Source organism: Lycorma delicatula, chromosome 1 (assembly GCF_047948215.1).
Source record: "Lycorma delicatula isolate Av1 chromosome 1, ASM4794821v1, whole genome shotgun sequence".
NCBI lineage: Eukaryota > Metazoa > Arthropoda > Insecta > Hemiptera > Fulgoridae > Lycorma > Lycorma delicatula.
Genome location: NC_134455.1, coordinates 259,708,653 through 259,730,118, shown reverse-complemented (window position 1 = coordinate 259,730,118; position 21,466 = coordinate 259,708,653). Strand labels below are relative to the sequence as shown.

The 21,466-nt window shown below is 29.3% G+C and overlaps 1 protein-coding gene across 2 annotated transcripts in view; it reads left to right on the top strand.

Annotated features, from left to right (window-relative positions):
• The window catches only part of e (nonribosomal peptide synthetase ebony), a 105,690-nt gene that overhangs the window by 56,946 nt on the left and 27,278 nt on the right, over nucleotides 1–21,466 (top strand). For both annotated transcript variants that reach the window (XM_075376397.1, XM_075376402.1), the window contains exons 4-9: nucleotides 3,911–4,081; nucleotides 6,543–6,775; nucleotides 12,794–12,877; nucleotides 14,873–15,074; nucleotides 16,188–16,355; nucleotides 18,140–18,336. In XM_075376397.1, the coding sequence (XP_075232512.1) occupies nucleotides 3,911–4,081; nucleotides 6,543–6,775; nucleotides 12,794–12,877; nucleotides 14,873–15,074; nucleotides 16,188–16,355; nucleotides 18,140–18,336 (1,055 nt within the window). The remainder of the gene's footprint in view (nucleotides 1–3,910; nucleotides 4,082–6,542; nucleotides 6,776–12,793; nucleotides 12,878–14,872; nucleotides 15,075–16,187; nucleotides 16,356–18,139; nucleotides 18,337–21,466) is intronic.

Sequence of the window (21,466 nt, the reverse complement as noted above, 5' to 3'; positions counted from 1 at the left end):
ACCACAGGTTTCAAAGTACCAAATTCTTTCAACACAACATATATTTAAGCAGTATATGCTTGCTTCCTTGGAAGTGTTCACATATAGGGAATCCTGTTAGCCACAATGGCGCTCCTTACTCCTCTTTCTATTTTTGACCTGTCATTGTAAGTATATCGTCTTCATCATGGTAGTCAAGAAACACTAAAATGAAAACGCATTCACTGACGCGACTACAGTATTACTGTACTGTATTTAGCTACTGGGTACCTGATCGATAATTTCAACGCAATACTGATTGTTTAACTGATTCTACGGTTCACTACTGTATTTTTAAACTGAAAATTATGACTTCTGAATATACCAGTGTGGTTAGGACAGGTAAAACTTTAACCCCGCCCCTCTTCAGATTATCACTTAAATCATTTAAAATTGCTATAAAGTTCGATGAACCTGTTTGGGCGGTTTTGATGGATCATTGTTGGCCCCAGTCTTTCCTGGAATTTTGCAAACAGAAAAACCCCAATAATTAAAATAACTATCAGCCTTTGTAATACCGCAATGGAACTTGAATTGTACATACTGTACAACTTCCTGTTACTAACCTTTTGTTCACCCTTCAGACCTGACCTGAACAAGCCTAAGATAAAACCTCACAATCTATACTTATAAATTGTTAATGTATATTTCGTAAATGAAGAGATGGAATTCCCCTTGCTTTGAGATTATTTTTTTTATTTAACTTTTTCTGAACTGCAGTATTTAAAAAAAAATGAAAATTATCTAATAACCAAGTTTATGATGCGTCGATACTTCGCTAAAAGTAAATTAATTTATCATTAATGAGATAGAAAACCAAACAAATCCCGGAATTTTGATCTTTACAAGCGAGCTCGTTATTCGCGAGTTCCACCGTATTTTATGAAATGCGTCCCTAATTGCATCAGTTCTATAATTATTTGAACGGTCGAGGATATAGTTTTAAGTGCCTGAACGTAATATACCTTTCCGGGATATTTGGGGAGACGACCTTTTCGCTTCGAGATAACAGACTTTCTGCGGGGATTTTACTTCCTGTATTGCCATCTCCTGCTTGTACAGTGGGAAGTGCCGTGACTTTGATGAGTGCTGTCCCTCACAGTTGACACACTTCATTGTTCCATGCAAAGCCCATCACGGTCCACAGATTCTCACATAAACATTCCTTGGTTCTGGGACATTTTGAAGCGGTGTGTCCTAAGCGTTTACATTGAAATTATTGAATTGGTGGAAGTTCGAATGCTCATACATTCAGCCTTGTTTACCGGCTTTTATCTTCTCCGATACGACAGTACGATTAGAAGTCAGGACTTTCAATCGTGCAATCGATGCACAGGAACATCGTGATGTCAATATCACCAATCTTTCTCATTTCTAGCAACTTCTTACTTTTATGATCTGTTAACGTTTAAATAAGCAGACGGTTGATGTTTTTGACGCAGATCCGGCACAAACACTGATCGATTTCTCAATTAAGAAAGGACTGACTGCCTCAAAATTTTCCTCTGTACTTTTAACTATAAGGTATTTCGTATAACATCTACATTACTTGTTTGGAAAAGCTGATCCGGATCTACAACTGTTGTTTTTCTTCTCTTCACCTCGCCGGGAGGGCTTTTTACTGTACGAGGGTTTTGAGAGGCCCCTCAAATCGGTGATTCGTTTTTTTTCGATTTCATTCAAATCTCAAAAGTACCGGAGAAAACAGATCATTGCAGCAGAGACTACGCGTATTGCAGATGGGGCATACAGTTACAATAGGGTGCTCCTGGTGCCCTGTGGCCATCGTTTGCGACTCATTAACGTGCAGCCAGTCACCCATTAGTACGATCGGTTCCACTGTAGGTTACGGTGTGTTTTTAGTCTAAAAACATCCCTTTCGGCACGCCGGAAGGCGGAGGTAGATTTCACCGGTGTTAAGTAGAGGATAAAAAGATTTTCACCTTAAAGTTAAGAAAAACTTCAAATTTACTCAATACGACAATGGCTGCATGTGAAAAAACTTTCATATGTTTAGCATACGACAAGCCCCATCTTACAATTCCAGCAATATTTTGGTCATCCCCTGTCTTAAGTGTTGGTCATATCAAAAGGTTTTACGGACAAAAGTTCTAGGTAATGTTTAGAGGACTAACGACTACTTTAAACCGATTCGATACTATGTTTATTAAGGTAGGTATGTTTTTTTGTCTTCGAAACCCTATTTTTTCCACCCCCTGGACCAATAGTTGGTGATATAAAAAAACTTTACTTATATAAATTTTAGGCCCTTATCCAACGAATAGTAGGAACTTTAAACGATAATAATAGCGATATTTTGTTTTTTTTTTTCGAAAAAGCCCTCCATTTTCACTTCCATGGTTTGATTTTGCCCATAAACGAACTCAACTGAGATTTTGGTTAGTTATATTTTATGTATCAATTTGAAAGTGATTGGCGCAAAATTACGTCAGTTATCGTGTCTACAAGAAAGTGAAATATATCTATATCTATATATATAAACTGTTGAATTGACGGTGGTTTTGGGATCTGGGGATGTGAAACGCGAAGGTATGTCGAAATTTTTTGGAACTCCAATCATTGTACCCATTACAATAGCTGGATTTCATAAGAAAGCTACCTAACACGCAAACGAGGGTTGATTGTGTTTGGTCCATGGGTGGTATTTTATTTCCCATCTATCCGGCGTATCTGCATGCATTCCCCTATCCACCACTTGGGGACGCGCCCGACGGAGGTCAGACAACTCCACACGGAATTAATTTTATTATTATTATATATTTATCATTATATAAATTATATAAATAAACTGTGCAAATGATATTGTTGTGAACATGGTAACTGTATGTATTATAATCTCATAATAATCCCTTTTTTTTTATTACGATTTTTTTTTTTACTTCTTTGTGATCGCAAAAAATTCGGTTTTCAGATTTCAACGGAAATATTTATTTTGACTTTCCCTGAATCCATTTTGACTGGTTTTGGTGTGACGTCGGTACGTAGATATATATATATATACGTATGTATGTACGTATCTCGCATAACTCAAAAACGATTAGTAGTAGGATGTTGAAATGTTGGATTTAAGACTGTTGTAACATCTAGTTGTGCATCTCCCCTTTTGATTGCAATCAACTGAACCAAAAGTGTCCAAAAAAGCCCAAAATCCAAAAACATTTGAATTTTGGACTTTTTCTTAACTGCAGTAATAAGCCCTCATTGAGACCTTTTCAACGATATATCATACGCAGTACTTTTTTTCATCGGCTCCAGAGTTATAGCCAAATGGAATTTCAATTAATGAAATATTTGGATCTTATACGGAGAAGGCGCATCGGTTGGAATCCGACTTGATCTTCTTTTTTTAACTTTTTTCTTTTAATTTAAATATATTGATTTATTAATATTATTAACCTCTCATTGTAAAAAAAATTTACAATAAATAATAATTCAATAATAATAAACAAACATATGAAAACATATCAGACGTTATTAATGAAATAAAATTTTATGTACTCTTCATTTTAAAAAAAAGTGTGTATACGTAATTTAATAGGCGTATAAGGAAGTCATGTAGTGCCCACATCAGATTATTTTTAATACCTGTAGTATAAATTTAGTTATAATAAATGTATAAAGAAATATTAAAAGTTTTAAATAAATTCAAATAGTTTTAAATTCAAAAAGGTTTCCTACAAAATGATATTTGCCGATTTAATTACACCGGCAATAATATTCTGTCAGACAAAATTAAAGACACAACTGAATTTATCATACTTATTTTGATAAGATTTATTTTTTTAGAAAATCTATATATATAGCTAATAAATCAGACATACAAGTGAGACACAATTTTGTAGATAAATTATACATGTTTCTTGCTATTTAGATGAACAAAGTGATCTGTACAATTTGGAGAATGCTGTTGCCTTCCAGGAACTGGATTCAGAGGCAATGAATATGCAAGCTGAACCAATTCCAGATGACCAAATGTTACCCAGAAACGATAATCCAATTGGAATTGTCCTTTATACATCAGGAAGTACAGGAGTGCCTAAAGGTAAGCTCTTTCTCTGTTACAACCGGTAAATGATAATCGCCTAAAATTCCGTAACTGCATAAATTAATGTAATAAAAATATTCTTATAAAGATATGATAGCATAAGGTATATGATCAGATCATTCATAACAAATTCAGTACCGACTTTAGAAAAATTACTCTCAATAAGTATTAAACTCTTCAGGCTCACTTATTTAAATGTGTTTCTTAAAGCAGTTATTCCCAAACTATGCGCCGCGGCCTCTTCACAGGGGCGCCGCGATATATTATAAAAGCTTCATAATTAACTGAACCAAGACATTTATGATTATTAATTTAATTTTAATAAAGTAATAAAATAATGAAGATACAAGAGTTTTATTTATTTTTATCTCTTACTTACGAGTAGTCATACTTTTACTTAGGGAAAATTTGGGAATCACTGTCTTAATGTATTTTTCACGGCGTTATCAGTAAGTAATTAACAAACTCATCAACAATGAGTTTTAGCAAATATGATAAATTCTGAGAAATATATTTGAATAAATAATTTATATATTTACTTAAATGTATTATGCCAATTTTAGCATCTTTTTCACTTAAACCATTTTTTCCCACAATTATTGATACCGTACCATGCTAAAGATTGCTTCAGTAACATTGGCGTTAAGTAATTCTGATAAATTTTTTTTTTGAAATATTCATTCTCCATATGTTCGTATGCTTCTGTTCTAAACGTTATATAAGGAATTATTTAAGAGTTCAAAATGACTTGTATTCTGCGAAGCTAACTTGAGCCCTATCCTAAAACTTACCTTAATTCGCTTACCCTATGAACTAATCCTTAACATTCTAATTCCAAGATGAATATTATTTTTTGTCATACATCACACTTACAAGTTTATGTACAATTTTCTTGCATAATGAGCTGCACTGAATGCTCATCTCATTCCTCTTTGATGCTTATAAAACATCAAATTTACTCTTCCTCTTCCAGTTACTTCCTTATGTCGGTAGCACTGATTAAATGTAATTGCATACTTTCTCTTTCTAAATGTATATTTTGTAATTACATTACAAAGAACCATTATTCTGGTAATAACTGTCAGACAAATGCACATTCAGCTTTTGTAACTAGTAAGGGTCAGGATTAGATTCAACAGCCCTATACTGATTTTCTACAAAGTACTTAAATTTGGATTTATAATAAAAGAATGTTTTCATTGCAAAAAATAGTGCCTATTAATTGATGAAGTTTGTTGAATGATTTCACCAAAATTAATTTCAATGTGTGAAACTGAATTTAAAAAAAGGGGCAGCATTTTAAAAAGTAAGCTAAAAAATTTGAATATTTTTTATTAATACTAAAAATGCAAAAATTGAATTTTTTTGTGAGCAGTCTCACTTATTTTAGTTCTACAAAGAATTTTAGGTAGAATTTTATAAAATATCCTTTTGATATTCTTAATTGTGGCTTTTTTTGTGTTAAACCTACTTATCGCTTATAAAAAGCAAAATTGACGTATTTCAATATTTTATATCAAATCTGATCATCAGACTATTACCATGATATTATCAAATGATTGTCTCACCTAGAGACAATTTGCTGATTGTCATCAGCATTATCAGCAAATGTACATACATCTCTTAAATTTAAATTGCTGATCAAATGAATTGACTGATCGATCACTCAACCTTTAACAAAAGTTGTTACTTTGATTCTTGTCTTTTTTTTATTTTTCTAAGTGTGTGTGTGTGTGATTACAAAAAAAATTTATATGTTTGATGACCTAATGACATATGTAAAAGTTCACTAGTTTCACACAGTGTTCTGATTATGAAAATTTATTAGTGAATTTTTTAATGTTTCTTATAAAATTCAGAAATTAAATAGGTAAATGTTAAATTTTAAATGAAAATTAATACCACATTATTTATGTATATGGTTTGATATTTCTCTATATTTTAAGTGTAAGTGATAAAGTCAAGAATATTTTTATTTTTTTTTTATATACAATAGGCTATTGTAAAATTGTTAAAACAACATTGTTTTAACAATTGTTATATTGTTTAACTTACAATATTTAAATTGTGTTACATAACACAATTTAAATATTGTAAGTATTTAGAGTTATTTATGTTTGTTAAGAATATTATCATTAGATTAGTGTGTCTTTTCAAATGTCTATTTAAAAAAATTTTGACAGCTAACATTTTAATGATGGCTAGTGATTAGTACTCTTTTTTTTAGAAGAACTGATTTTCTTTTATTTGCTTTAAATTCAGTATTGAACCGCATTAACACTATTTCAGTGTGCCAACTTAACTGACATACTTGTGGTCATCTGCTGAACTTAAATGGTCCAACCATTGTAGAATATATATGTAGCTAAAATCAGATCTTTTTCGTGTTCACTATAATTTTATTTTAAAAAATCACATTTTAAAAATATATTTCTTAATCTGGATAATTGTCATGCAGGTGTTAGAATACCACATTCTGCAATCCTGAATCGACTAACATGGCAGTGGAGAGAATTCCCTTATGGAAAAAATGAACACATTTGTGTTTTCAAGACTGCACTAACTTTTGTAGATGCCGTCAGTGAGATATGGGGACCACTACTATCACCAAAACCTAGATCGATATTAGTAGTTCCTAGACAGGTTACTAAAGATCCAGAGAGGCTAATTAGTCTTCTAGAAGAATTTAAGGTAAAAATGAATTTTTAACCAACAATGTTAGTTTATATAAAAATAATTCACATAATGTTAACATTTAAACTACTTGAGACCTTTTATCAGCGATTTACTACTAACCTAATTAATTTATTACAATTAACCTATTATCTTTCTATAATCTTTCTTTTGTAAGATAGACCAATTGTTACTTATTGTCCATTATTTGCATCATCCAATCACAAATCACTACTCACTTTTCCAAAACACCTTCTAAACCAGTGATTCTCAACCTTTTTAGCTCAATGATCCCCAAAAAGTAAAAAAAATATGTAATGAATATTTCACACCCTATGAAATATAGTTAAAATTATTTAGCTGCATTGATAGCGATAGGTATGAATGTGCATGTATGAAGTGTCCAAACCTGATCAATTTATAGGTTCCAACATGATGTGTACATATTCATTGTAATATCTGCTTGCACAATATTTTCTGTGAGAGGCATCATGTTCGAACATGCACATGATACGTTTGAACACATGCTCTAAGAAGTGCCGTAATGAGGTTATGAAGCACCTGTGGCAAGTATCTAACATGCGCCTCCCCATAACCCAATAATGACAAAAAAAATTAAAAATGTTAAAGTAACAATTTAAATTTTACTAAATGCAATATATTAAATACTCTATTAACCTCATCAAAATGAATTGCCTGTATATACAATAATGTATTTGTCAAGATATTTGTATGAATAAATAATCTATAACCCAAATAAGAACAAATTTTTATTCATATTCAATGACAACAAAATAAAAGAAATACAAAACATAGGTATATGTTAAAATAATCGAATAAAAACATAAAACAGTACAGCATATTTTATAAAGCAATTATTCTCGCTTTTTCATTTGCAAACACATCTATTATATCATCATAATTTAACGTTTTGGCAACAACTTTTACAATTGATATTATAGGCATGTTTGTTAATCGCTCTTGTCCAATAAAAGAACGAAGGTAAGATTTTACAATTTTTAATTTTCTAAACGAACTTTCGCAGGAAGCTGTTTTTACAGGCATTGTTATGAAACTCTTTAATGCTATGTCTAGATTTGGATATGTATTTTATAATGACAGTTCGTAATTTTTCGCAATATTTGAAAAGCATCCATATCCCCCAATTTTCAAAAACTTCCACGGCTTGATATTTGAAACTCTCAATTTCACATGAAAATTCTGGAGCATCTAAGTTGCTATTATATTTCAAGGCTAGGTCTGTTGCGCATTTTTTAAGATCATCTAGTAGCATGGTTTTTAAAACGTATTCATTTAAAAAAACTGAAGTCATTTGCTACCTCTTGCAAAGCAGTAAATCTATCATTGAGTTGTATCAGTATTATATCTAAAATTTCACACATTTCTTTTTTTAGTAATGCACTTTCATTCATGGCAAACGAATCATCAGTAGCTTTCTCACCAGGCATATTTTTTATTTTGTGCCGTCTCTTTTCTGTAATGTAGGTTTCAATATTTGTTGCTTCGGCTAGACTTTCTGCTGAATTGTGAAACGAATCGAAAAAATCATTTCGGTACAGTTGAATTTAATTTTTTAGAGCATTTATCATTTTCGCAGCATTTTCGGCTGTGGTTTTTCTTTCTTGTAAAAGTAAATTTACTTTATTTATCTTTCCTAATATTGTATCCCAAAATATTAATAGTGCAACAAATTAAAATATTGTCAGTAATTTTAGCAACATTCAAGCATTTGTTACAGAGTCTACTGTAACTGTCTTTGTCCATCACACATTTCATTAAGAAGTTCTATTATTAAAGGCATTTGATTTCGTAAGCTTTAACCGCCTTAGCTTCCGCGGACCACCTCGTGTTACTTAAACCTTTAAGACAAACAGATATTTTTTTCTATAAAAGAGCCCATCTACTATTAGAATTTACAAAAAAGTTAAACAACTGTTGAATTGTTTCAAAACATGATTTCATTTGAACAGATGTTTGTGCAACATGAACGCCTATTAAATTAAGACTGTGAGCTGTGAATGGAACAAACCTCGGAATATTGTTTAAACGTAATATCCTGGCCAGTTTAATATTCTTCGCCAGTTTTTCCATGTGTCACAATAAATTTTATGAAGGTTTCTTCAATCCTACTACATTTATTCGTGTCGGATTCAATGTTAACATAGCGCAAAATTTGCGTCTGTTCCTGGTGGAGAAGTGTCAGGTGTGCTATCAAATAAAATAGAAAAATATTTTGCTTTTTAAATATCTGAAATAATATGCTGTCTAATTTTAGAAACAACTATATTAACTATATCATTTTTTACTACCATAGGAGAGAAATAATTAACTTGATTTTTCTTTTGACTTTCAATATATTGCGCAATAATATAATCGAAATGACTAATTAATTCTATAGTGTTCAGAAATTTTTCACATTCGGGATGGCCAATTTTTTCACAAGTTCCTCTCAAAGCGTCATTATTTTTTACACAGTGCAGAACGGCATCCAAAATTATGGAGTCATAATTTTCCAAAATACGACTCTGCTTTCTTTTTCTTTTAAAATTTCTTTTGTAATTGATAGTTTATAAAACCACATTTCTTCATTTTTGATTCAAAAGTTTTCTATTCGATACAAATTTTCGTCTCGAAAGTCTCGAAACCCCGTAGAGATCCATACATTCTGATTTTTTTTTCAAAAATAATACATGGAAAACAGAACAGTGCATCTTTTCACTTGCATATATCAACCAATAATATATGACCTAATATATCAACCAATTTCTGAATACTCCGTTTGACATGGTTTTTACAAACCATATTTTATCAAAATGCGTATTTTCTCTATCAGGATAAACACTTAAATTATTGCAGAACTCTGGTCCATGTTGCACAAATATATTTATGTTACTATTAGTTAAGTCTCATGTTGTGGGATCATTGAAATCGATTATTTTTGCGTTATTATCAATATTTTCTAATCACATCAACCATATAATTATCATCATTACATGTACACTGCTTCTCGATTTCCTGGTTTTGATGTTCAGTAGTACTTTTCTCTTCTGTTTCAATTTCACATGAAACATGACTACTTGTAGAAGGCAGATTTAATTAAGTTGTTAAGCTTGAATGAACTAGAGGTGTAGATGATTTTTTAAGAAAAATATCAATCGGAGTTATATTTTCTTTATATTTTCAATCTTCTGTTCTCTTATTTTTTTTTAAACTGTGCACCGACGGTGTTTTTGATGCTATTTTACCCTATAAGTATTTTTTAATTAAAATTTGTGTTTTTATTAATATAATTATTTACAGTACTTACTTGTTAGTATGCCAGTATGACGTATATAAACTAAATTATATTTCTTTTCCAGTTTGTTTTGTTCCACAAAAGAGTGAAAATACATAAAAAAATTGCAACAAAGCAACAACACAGCTGATCTTATGAACAAGGAACGAATAAAAGTATAAGAAAGAGAGGGAGTGTGATGCGCGTGCAATAACACGTGTCTCTGTCTAATTGGTCAGGAGACAAAAAACTACAAGTGACAGTCGGTGTTGATTCATGTAGATTATAATGGTCAAGTAAAATATAAACCATGTGCAACTCTCAACAGGAACGGTATCCTTTGTTTTGCGCCCCAAACCCAGTTGCGCATGTGGCGGGTGCCTCTTTCGCCACGCCTCGTTGCGACACTGGTTTTAGCAGTGTAAAAGAAATTTAAGGGATTGCTGATCATCAGGTTTGAATGCAAAGGGTGCGACTGATGGTTTTATTTAAGTTTTAAAAATCATATTTTCATTTAAACTAATAATAACTGAAGTTTTGGTTTTTTAGTGTTAAATCAAATGACATCAGTTTTTTTTCAATTAGATTCTTATGCAAAATGGATAAATTTGTGAAAAAACAAAGTGAGCCATCCACAACCAGTGAATCAATTGGTAAAAAGACAAGATTTTACTGTGACAGTTATTTAAATTATGGTTTACTTGAGGATGGAAAGCCATAGTGTATTGTTTGCTTTCAAGTCTTCTTCGATGAAAGCAAGAAGCCATCAAAATTAATTTGACACTTGGAAAATAAACATTCGGATTATAAAAGCAAATTGTTGGAATTTTTTAAAAGAAGATTATTCTGAGATATCAACCACTTCTGTTTGTAAATCAAGCCATACTGATAAAAGTACTGTTGAAGCATCTTATCTGTAGTATTAAGAGTAGCTATAATGTGCAAACCACATACAATCACATAACTTCATACTCCCTGCCACAATTGATATGATCAGTGTTTTAATATGTGTGGAAGAAGTGAAAAAGCTGAAAAAAGTTACGCTTTCTAACGACACGTTATCAAGGAAAAATCAATGATATGGCTGCCAATGTTCGCAATCAGATAATTCAGCAAGTGTTGTTCAGTGAATTTTTTAGTATTCAATTTGATGAATCAACAGATGTGGCAAACATTTTTCAGTTCTTATGTTTTGTGAGATATGAATGCAATAAGAAGAGATCAATCAAAGAAAAAATGTTGTTTTGGAAATTGTCATGCAACAGGACACAATGTCTTTTTGAAGCTACTAAAACTATAACATAGACTGTACAAAATGTATTGCAGTATGCAGTGATGGTGCAAAGACGATAACAGGAAAGAACAGTTTATTTCTAAGTAAATTAAGAGACTGTCTTACACCAAGGGCAGAATGGATGCACTGTTTCCTTCATAAATATGCTCTAGTCCACAAAAAATATGCCGGAAAATCTCAAACAAATTCTTTGTAAAGCTGTAAAAATGGTTAATTTTATTAAAAGTCAACCATAACAGAAATGGGCAAAAAGAAAAAATTTCTTCTTTCCTACACAGAGATGGTTATTGCAGTGGAATGTTTAACCTGGTTATTGGAATTCTAAGATAAATTAATAATATTTTTCCAGGATAAAACATGCCATTCTTAATGTTTTTACAGAATAATGAGTATATGTTGCTATTGGCTTTCTTATCTGATGCATTTTCGCAATCAATGATGTGATTAAAACATTTTATTAATGACAAAGTTCATGATTTCATTAAGAAGCTTGATATCTGGATTATTCACCTTCATAGCAATTTTGATATGTTTCCACTCACTTATATTGAGAAAAATTTAGATGAAGTAGACACTATTATTCACCACGGTTTGGATTGCATGAAGATGCAATTGCATGAGCTAAAAATTCATTTGGCAGAGTATTTCCTGAAAAAAAAAATTATTTCTTGAAGAAGTGAGTATTGAATCCATTTAGTGATTGTTGCAGCTCCTAAATTACCAGTTAAGATTCACAACCAACTCACTTAAATGTCTGCTGATGAAACGTTACAACTACAGTTCTTATCTGAAGATTTAGATACATTCTGCTTTCTCGTCGAAGTGAATATGAAATTTAGTACAGAAGCACTGAAAATATTAATCCCTTTCACCACATCTTACATTTGTGAAAAGTGTTTTTCGTCTATGGTTGCGCTAAAAACTAAATACAGGAATCATCTTTTATTTCTTGAAAACAATTTGCTTTTGTGCGTTTCTAACAGTAACATGTATTAGCTTTTAAATGGAAACCAAACGCAACCATCTCCTAAATTTATTTTCTTTACAGGTGTACTTATAAATGTAATTAAAATGTGTATAATAGATTTTTTTTCTAAAATGATTTCATTATTGTTTAGGTGTAAAATTGTAGGCTGATTTCAAAAACCCCTTTTAATATTACTGTGACCCCCCCCCCCCCAGGTTGAGAAATGCTGCTCTAAACCATTAGGAGTGTTATATTTTACTCAATAGTCCAATCTTTGCATTAGAAATGCTTTTCTTCAGAACAGCATATTTTCAGAGTTTATCACTTAAGTGAATGATACTGGTTGTCTTCAGAGAAACTGGTTAAACAGCTCATTGATGCCATGATGCTAATCTATAGTTTTAAAACTACAAGTACAAGTATTTGTATCTTTACTTATTAAGTCACTGTCATTTCATAACAAATCTAACTTTTTTTCAGGTGGAGCGTTTAGTCCTTGTTCCTTCACTACTACGAGCAATGCTGATGTATCTGAAACTTTCAGATAATAGGAGTGAACCAAAAGTAAGAATACACAATGAATAACATTTTATTTTAGAACAAGGTGATAATAAATAGGTATTAATTCACAGAAGCTTGGTTATAATGAGACACATGTTACCAAACAGTATAAGGAATTGTCTTTGATTGGCAATGAATAAGATAATATAGAGCCAACAAGAGAAAAAAGGCAAATGTTACTATTTTAATAATTTTTCACTTACTCATGTTTCTTTTTTCTATTTGTTGCTCAAATAAATATTTTGTAAACAGTTTTTCATTTTTTACAAAAAATCAAACAATGTCATAATAACTGATGGCATTTGCTTAACTGCAATTGAGCAAAACAAAATTTTTTTTGAGACTGCCATTTATTTGTTATCACATATTAATTGTTATCACATAAATTTATTAATCAAAAACAATTTATGAAGTGTTTTATCTGACTAATGACTGGGTAAATTATACTTTCAAAAAATACTTCCATTTAGTAAAAAAATACTTTTGTTATTTAAAAAAAAAAAAAAACAAAATGGTTTTTTTTTGTTTTTTGAGGTTCCTCACCTTAGTATTAGATTAAGATTTAATCTTAACTAATACTAGATTAAGATTAAATTAATCTTAATTTAATATTATTAAATTATTATTTTTTTGTATGTTAGTTTACCATTACCTGAGTTTTGATCACTATAAATACTGCCTTTAATCTAGGATTTCCTACCTCAACATCCACTGTGGAATGTTCTGCCTCACATAAAAGAAATACTTCAGATTTCAGCAATGGTTAAAACTGAATGCAACTTGTTTCAATTGGTTTGAAACAAACTAAGTAAGATGCAGGCGTATTCAAAGAACAAGACATGAGCCAGTAACCGGCTGAAGGGGCACTGAAATTCACAATATTACCAGCATCAACTCTGAATTTTTCTGAATTAAATCACATGATTATGAAGGATGCATTCCCACATCAGCACTTAATTGCAGACAATTAGAAGCATATTTCTCAACTGGCACTAATAATGAGAATCAGTTTGTATGCTAGCCACTTTAATATGGGTCTTTATAATATTATATAAATATATTACACAATTTATGAGTTTATGAAGATGTTAATTTTTTAACAGATTTAAAACGAGAAATATTCTCTTTGCCCTAACCATATGTTCCTGATGTATGGCTGGCCAAGTTGGTGTGGTGGTAACCACACTAACTCTGCTGACTCTAGGTTAATTTAACTCGGGATCCAACAAAGGTCTAATATTTTTTTTGTATGTTATTTCATCAAACTCATCTTCTTTGTTTGAATTATGTGTATTATATGTCCAAAATCAAAATGCTAAACTAAAAATAAAACTTTTCCAAAAATTTACTGAACTATTAGACAAACTGAGATAATTTCATACAGAATTCAGAATGTTGTAAAGGCCATTTCACCAATTATGAGTGAGTAGCTGAATTAAATAATTCTACTAACAAGCTGCTGAATAATGCTTTGCAATCAAATGAAATATTTTTCATTTTATTTATAACTTATTAAAATATTGTATTTAAATTTTATTTTTCAGTAAATTAAAAAAAAAATTACAGACTTATTTATTCTTACTCTCCTAGTAACACTGATGTTCTTACCTGTTATATAACTTAACTTTCAAGACTATGTATTTAAGCAGGAATTTAATTAACTGTTTTTCATTAGAAACAACACAAAAACTTAAGTATGTTGAAATCTTCTACCAAATAGTAAAAATAAATTTCAAACCAAACAACCTAAACAAAAACAACAATTGTATCATTGTTTATGATCAGAACATTTTTATACAATATTTTGATCATAAAAAGTACAAGCTGTAAAATTTTGAATGGTTAGTTTTTATTTAATTGTAAATTTGCAGTTGTTCAAATGTTTTCTTTCCTCTATTTAAATTGTCTACACTTAGGTTTATACTAATAAATTAAATACTTGTTACTTGAATTGTTCTACTTATTAAATTAATACTCAAGCAATTTTAATGTTTTCAGCTACTTTCTTCATTAAAACTTTGGGTATGTAGTGGAGAACCTCTACCTCAGAGCTTAGCTCTTGAATTTTTTCAATATTTTAAAGAAAATGATAGTATTCTCTGCAACTTTTATGGTAGTACTGAAGTCATGGGTGATGTTACATACTACAGAATTAAGTCAGCAGTGGATCTCACTTCATTTGACAACAAAGTTCCAATTGGTTTGTATTACTATTTTCAGAAAGTAAAACTAATTCTTTATGAACCTTATAAGCTGGAATAGCCTTGCTACCAATAATAACACTAATGATAAAACATCATTTAATAATAGAAAAAGTAAAACAAAATTATTGAAATTATAATTTTTTTTTACTTTCTATTTTTTTTATTTAAACAGTTAATACAAGTAAAACATTAATAATAATAATAAAAGAAGGATCAGTACCATACCATTAATTAAACTTGATTTATTTATTATGTTTTAGCATAATTATTAATTAAACTCATATGAACATGTTTTATATATGTAATTGCAGATATTTTAAAGATACCAGTCACTTCCAAAGATAACATACCCATTCTTGCAAATAACTAACACCTTAGCCATGCTTAAAGCTTGTGAGGGAAATAGAGGACAGAAATGGTTCTATTGGCTTTCACTGAACAGAGAATGCTGTCATAAACTGCACATTAAACCCATCAAACTGCGAGTAACATTCAGCCTTGCATGTGACACCATCACACTGTTCATCAAGGGCTGTGCGCATAAAAAATATTACTCTTAGAGGAAGCAACCCTAATCAGTACCCCTTTTACCTCAGGTGCTTTATAAGAATCACAATAAGAGAAATTGGGATCTATACCATTTTTACAAGAAACAAAATATTATACACAATCCCTTTAACTGTGAAAATGAAATATTAAATTGATTTTTAAAAAAACAATAAATGTTTTACTAAACCGGGTGATATTGAAATTGAAGAATATTTCATACATAAATCTTTTATAGAAATCCAGAATTTATTTTAATTTTTTATAAAAGGAAATGTTGTGTACTGACTGTTTAATGTTTGGTATTTATCTCAAATTATGAGGTTTATATTTGCTAATTCTTCTTCTCCTTAGTACATGTACTCTAATTGCTGTTAAATAAGCAACATATTCTTATTACTTGTAATATTATCTGATTTATTTAAATTTAGCAATCAAAAACAAATTTTCTGTAATTTTAAACAAAATAAACTTTACAAGTACTGTTAATTATTAAAATTCCTTTAAGTCTTCTACACAATTAGTAAACCTTTAACCATATTTTAATTTCTTTGATTATACAGGTAGACCACTGGACAATACCATAATGTACCTGCTAGATCATCAGTTAAAGCTTGTACCAGCAGGAGAGATAGGAGAAATATATGTTTCTGGGCTAAACTTAGCACTTGGATATGTAGATGGAAGAGATCCTGATAAATTTATTCTTAATCCTCATACTGTTGAACCAGGCAAGTTCTATTTCTAACGACTAATTTGAATCGATTTACGTTTGAAATTCTGTGTCAAATTAATAGTTTCATTCTACTTCTAAAGTTCATACCACAATGTAGCGCCACGGGCAGCTTAAATAGCTGCCCTAGAATGTTAACCAACGTTGAATAATCATGTCACATAAATTTCTTAAAAAAACATGTTTTTTACCCCAGTATTTATTAAAATAAGTGTTGTGAAAACTGCAACAGGTTTCACAATCTTTGGTAATAAAAAAACCAAACTCAGTAAATTTTATTTTTAATCTCAAATAATATTAGGCTGGATGCTAAATGCTTCTGAAAGTTACTACCTCGGATAAAATGTGCAGCGTACAATAATAAGAAAAACTGAAAACTAAATATAGTTCACAGTTCTTCAATGTAATTTAAAAGTGCATTACACTCTAATCAGTATTTACAAACTTGCATTAGAAAAGAGACACTTAATTACACAGGTTATCATTTACTAAAGTGTCTTACAAGGCATTAAAGTTTTAAAATTAAGACAAATCTGGCATTTATATCAGTAAAACTAAAAAAAGAGAAATTGTTGCTGTTCTAATGATGTCTAAACATGTAGTTTGAAAACACATGTCATCATATAACATAGAAAAAGGTGTTACTGGAAATTTGTTAGCCACTTTAAATTTATTTCAATAGACTTGAATACTAGCAGTTTTTATGTGCATTTTCTCAGTCTTTTGTTTCAGTTCCATATTCATTTTCAATCTTGCATAAAATTTCCTAACATTAGTTTTATTTCATTAGAAGTTATTAATCAAATCAATTTTTAATAATTACAAGCAACTGAATCTTAGCCTTCTACATTTTTAAATGAAGAATTCCCTCTCTTTCAGTCTCAAATCAAACTGATTCATCAGAAGGTAAAATGGTAGTTTTAAGAAAATTAATGCCATAATCTATCATTCCTATGGGAACAGTATTAAAACAAGATTTTACCTAATGATGAAGGATTTTTCAAATTGATATGCTTCTTTAAATTTTAAATAATAAATTCTTTATTTATACTTTTAATTAAATTACCAGTGCTTGTTCTAATTTTTTGGCAAATATTCATACCTAAAGATACTTGACATTTTATTATAAAAAAAAATTAATGTAATTTTTCAGAAAAAAATATTATTGTACAGTTTATAATATATTATTAGAGCTTAATATAATATTGTACTAAACAAGTGGGAGATGATTATCAATGTTGCTGATGTAAATCACATTTTATAATAAAGTAAACAGAAAATAAATATTGATAGTAATGTTACTTGTAAGAAAATAAATCCTCCTCATTTATAAATACTGGCTATAAAAACTTGTAATAATCAAATAAATATATTACTGTAATATTATTCAAATAAATAGTAATAGAATTACAAATTTTTTGCTTTGAAATATTTTTTACCTTCCGTTAAGGTGTTCTTTTTAGGTATTACTTCTACAATCATAAGCCAATAATAAATTTCAATAACAGTTTGCACTATGTTACTGTTTAATCACAGATCTAATGGAATTGATTTACTAAAGTTGACTTTACTTTTTGACAATTTATTTTTTATTCACACATTTCAGTTTCAGGATTCTATACCTTAAGAAATTCCAGTTATTGCGTAACTAACAAGTTATAACCTTTAGCCAAACACAGTGCTCTAAATTAAGATACCTACCTTTTATCTCAATTATTTTACTAAATAATTTATTTTTATTTTCGTCCATTTTAATGAAACCAAATATTTATTTAATTTCAGGACTAAATCGACTATATTGTACCGGTGATTTTGGTAGGATAGTTAAGAAGGAAATTGTATATGAAGGAAGAACGGACTCACAAATCAAAGTAAGAGGACATCGAGTTGATTTAGCTGAGATTGATGGTGTATTAAATAAAATGGAAAGCATCAACAAAAGTACTGTGCTGTGTTACAAGCCAGGAGAAGTTGACCAGGCAAGTTAGATATGTTAAACCAGTTAAAAAATATAAGACAATAATAAAGGTCCATAGCTGTGAAATGATGTATTTTCACTAATTTTATTGCCACAATGTTTGATATGTAATGCCATGTTTTTGAAGCAAAAAAGAAATTAACTTTTTTAATAAATTTAAAAACCTATTAATGTAGGTTAATTATATTCCTTTAAATCTGAACCTTCTGCATATCAAAAAAATAATTCAACTGATTATTCAACCAAACTCATTACTCACAAGTTTCAATGTTTAAACATTTACATTATAAAGTTATATAATTTTACTGGCAAAGTTTCTTTTTTTAAACATATTACAATTACACATTACAACTAAACGTATCACCTCCAACAGATTCCATTATTATTGAATTAAAAAATAGCACAAAAACGTAACTTAACTTTTTAAAAAAAAGAAGAGAATTTTTGTGAATTTATGAGGTATAAGTCTTTAACCTACATAATTCATATGTACACCTATTACATACGAGTATATACATTACTAATTATTGTAATATGCACACTATTTATTAGACTAATTTTAAGAAACATAAAATACTTGTATATGCTAGTAGATAAAAAAAATAAATAAATATATATTGTATAACATAAAATAATAAAAATATAAATATATACAGTATATATATATATACTGTATATATTTATATTATTATACTGTATATATAAATATATATGTATATATATAAATTTTTATATATATATATATACTGTAGATAAAATTCTACTTTAGTGACTGAATCAATAATTTTTCATAAAAGTTACTAAATTAAAATATTTCATCATCAAGTAACAAAATTTTACAGTCAATATATGAAGACTTGTTATGTTTTACTATATCATTTCATTAACCTAAAATTAAATTCTGTTTTAATACCTGTACTAAATACACAAATTTTATACTAAACAGTGATTCAAACCATCCATCTTAAACTTTACCATTAGCATGTTCAAACAAGATCTCGTAGATTGAACTTTGTGTAATCAAATAAAATTATTTTTTTTTACTATTTAAGTAATTTCTTAAAATTAGTAAATCTGATTAGACGTCAAATAATATCTTACTAACAGGAGATTTTAAAAAAAAAACATTTCCATAAAAAATATTTTTTTTAACATTAAAATTAAAAATTTTTGGCTGTCTCCATGATGTTCAATTTTTATCAAATAAAAATATTTTAAAATTAATATTTTCTGTAAGAGATCTTTTTTTGCATGCTGTGTAATCAAATTAGGAACGTCTTAAAGTATTGAAACTTTATTTTTTTCTTATAACTGAAAAATCTGGATTTTCACAAACAATCAAGCTAAAAAAGGTTTTAAGACTTTTTAAAAAAGAACGTTTTTTTAAAAAGGTGGTTTTTCATATACATCTTACAAATGCCATTAACTAGCAGTTTCCTTAAAACTGTTCTTAAAGCTGAATAAACTTTCTGTTCACCTCTTTTATAACAACTAAAATTTTAGAATGGGGCATCAATTCTACATTAAGACCAGGAATCATTGGCCATAAGGACTAGTTATTTAAAGTCAATTTTATCAGTTGATTACATTATACATATCTAATTTATTGAGATTATACATAAAAGTCTAGAACATTCCCTCTCTTTGGTACACACACTAGATGGATGGCCAAATTTAATTAAACAGCCTTTTCAAACATGAAACCTCATATTTCAACTAACCGAGCAATATGGTATAGACAAAAGTTAAGAATAATAAAAACTAAATAGAAAAGTGAAGAAAAAAAATAAATAAGAAAATTTATAATTTTCTAAAATATATTTTAGAAAATAAATAAGAAAAAAAACAATAAGAAATTTTTTTAATTTTATTTTCTAATAAATTAGAAAATAAATAGAAAATTTATTTATTTCTAAATAAGAGAGAGATTACAAATTATGCAAAACTTTTTTTATAGCCATATGTTCAGTTTTTAGGGCATCTAACTTTTCACAGCCTTACTCTGCTGTAAACTAATTAGTCAACAAATCTGTACTTTCTTAAGATAAAGTATTGAAGACCAAGCAAGGTAGCCAGAGTTAACAGATTTATAGTAAATCCTTCTTGTATTTGCAATAAAATGGAAAATATTTCTGTAGAATTCTCTCACCTGCTGGCAGTTTTTGTTAATAAGTCTGTAGGGTTTAAGACCAAAACCTTGTATTATGTGTTTTACTACTATAACTTTAAAAATTTCTTAAAAAACATTTACTCCCATTTTTAGTAAAAATCAATTATCTAATTTTTGAATTTGTTTTCAATAAAAAAAACTCGACTTATTGATCTCATACTCTAATTTTCTTATGCTTTTCACTGCAATGTATAAATAAGTAAAAAATTAAAATTCTGATGATTGTTGAAAAAAGTCTATGTCTTTTTATCCTGCTTACACTTCATCGCAATTGAAAATTTGGTAAAATGACTGATTTTTTGCAAAATTAAAGTTCTTATCCATGTTATATACTAGCTATGGATATCCTTTGGAGAACATAAATTGCCTTTTCAGTGATTAAGGGAAGACTTTAAAAAAGTGAGTGCTTGCAGCAACACTATAATGTAATCTAACTGACAAGTGGGTAGTAGGTTCATCATTGTGGATGCTTAGTTTTGTGGATTTTTTTTAAAACCTGGATTTTGGTTAAATAAACTAAGTACAGTACAGCCCCGCTTTAATGCGGTTCGATATACCGCAGATATGGATATAACGCGGATTATAATCTGTACACCAAAAAACATCTGAATATCTGAAAAATAAATAGGATGAAAAAATGCTAGACACCCTAACACTGTATTCGATATTGGTGTAAAACCCACCATAAATCTTTGAAATTCTCAGCAATACGCTTCTAATGTAACATCTGTCAATTAGTCACGACCAATTTTAAAGTCTTTGAATTCCAAAAACATGATTCAATAAAACTAAACTACGATTCTAATACAGTAATAGGAGAAATTCTTATGATATACTGCACATTAGACCATCAATGTGGTGCTATTTTTTTAATTGATCCTGTTTGTGATTTGAAATTTTCTTCTCAAAATAATGCGATTAGCCTATAACGTGGTAGTGTCACGTAAGTCCCCTGATAACT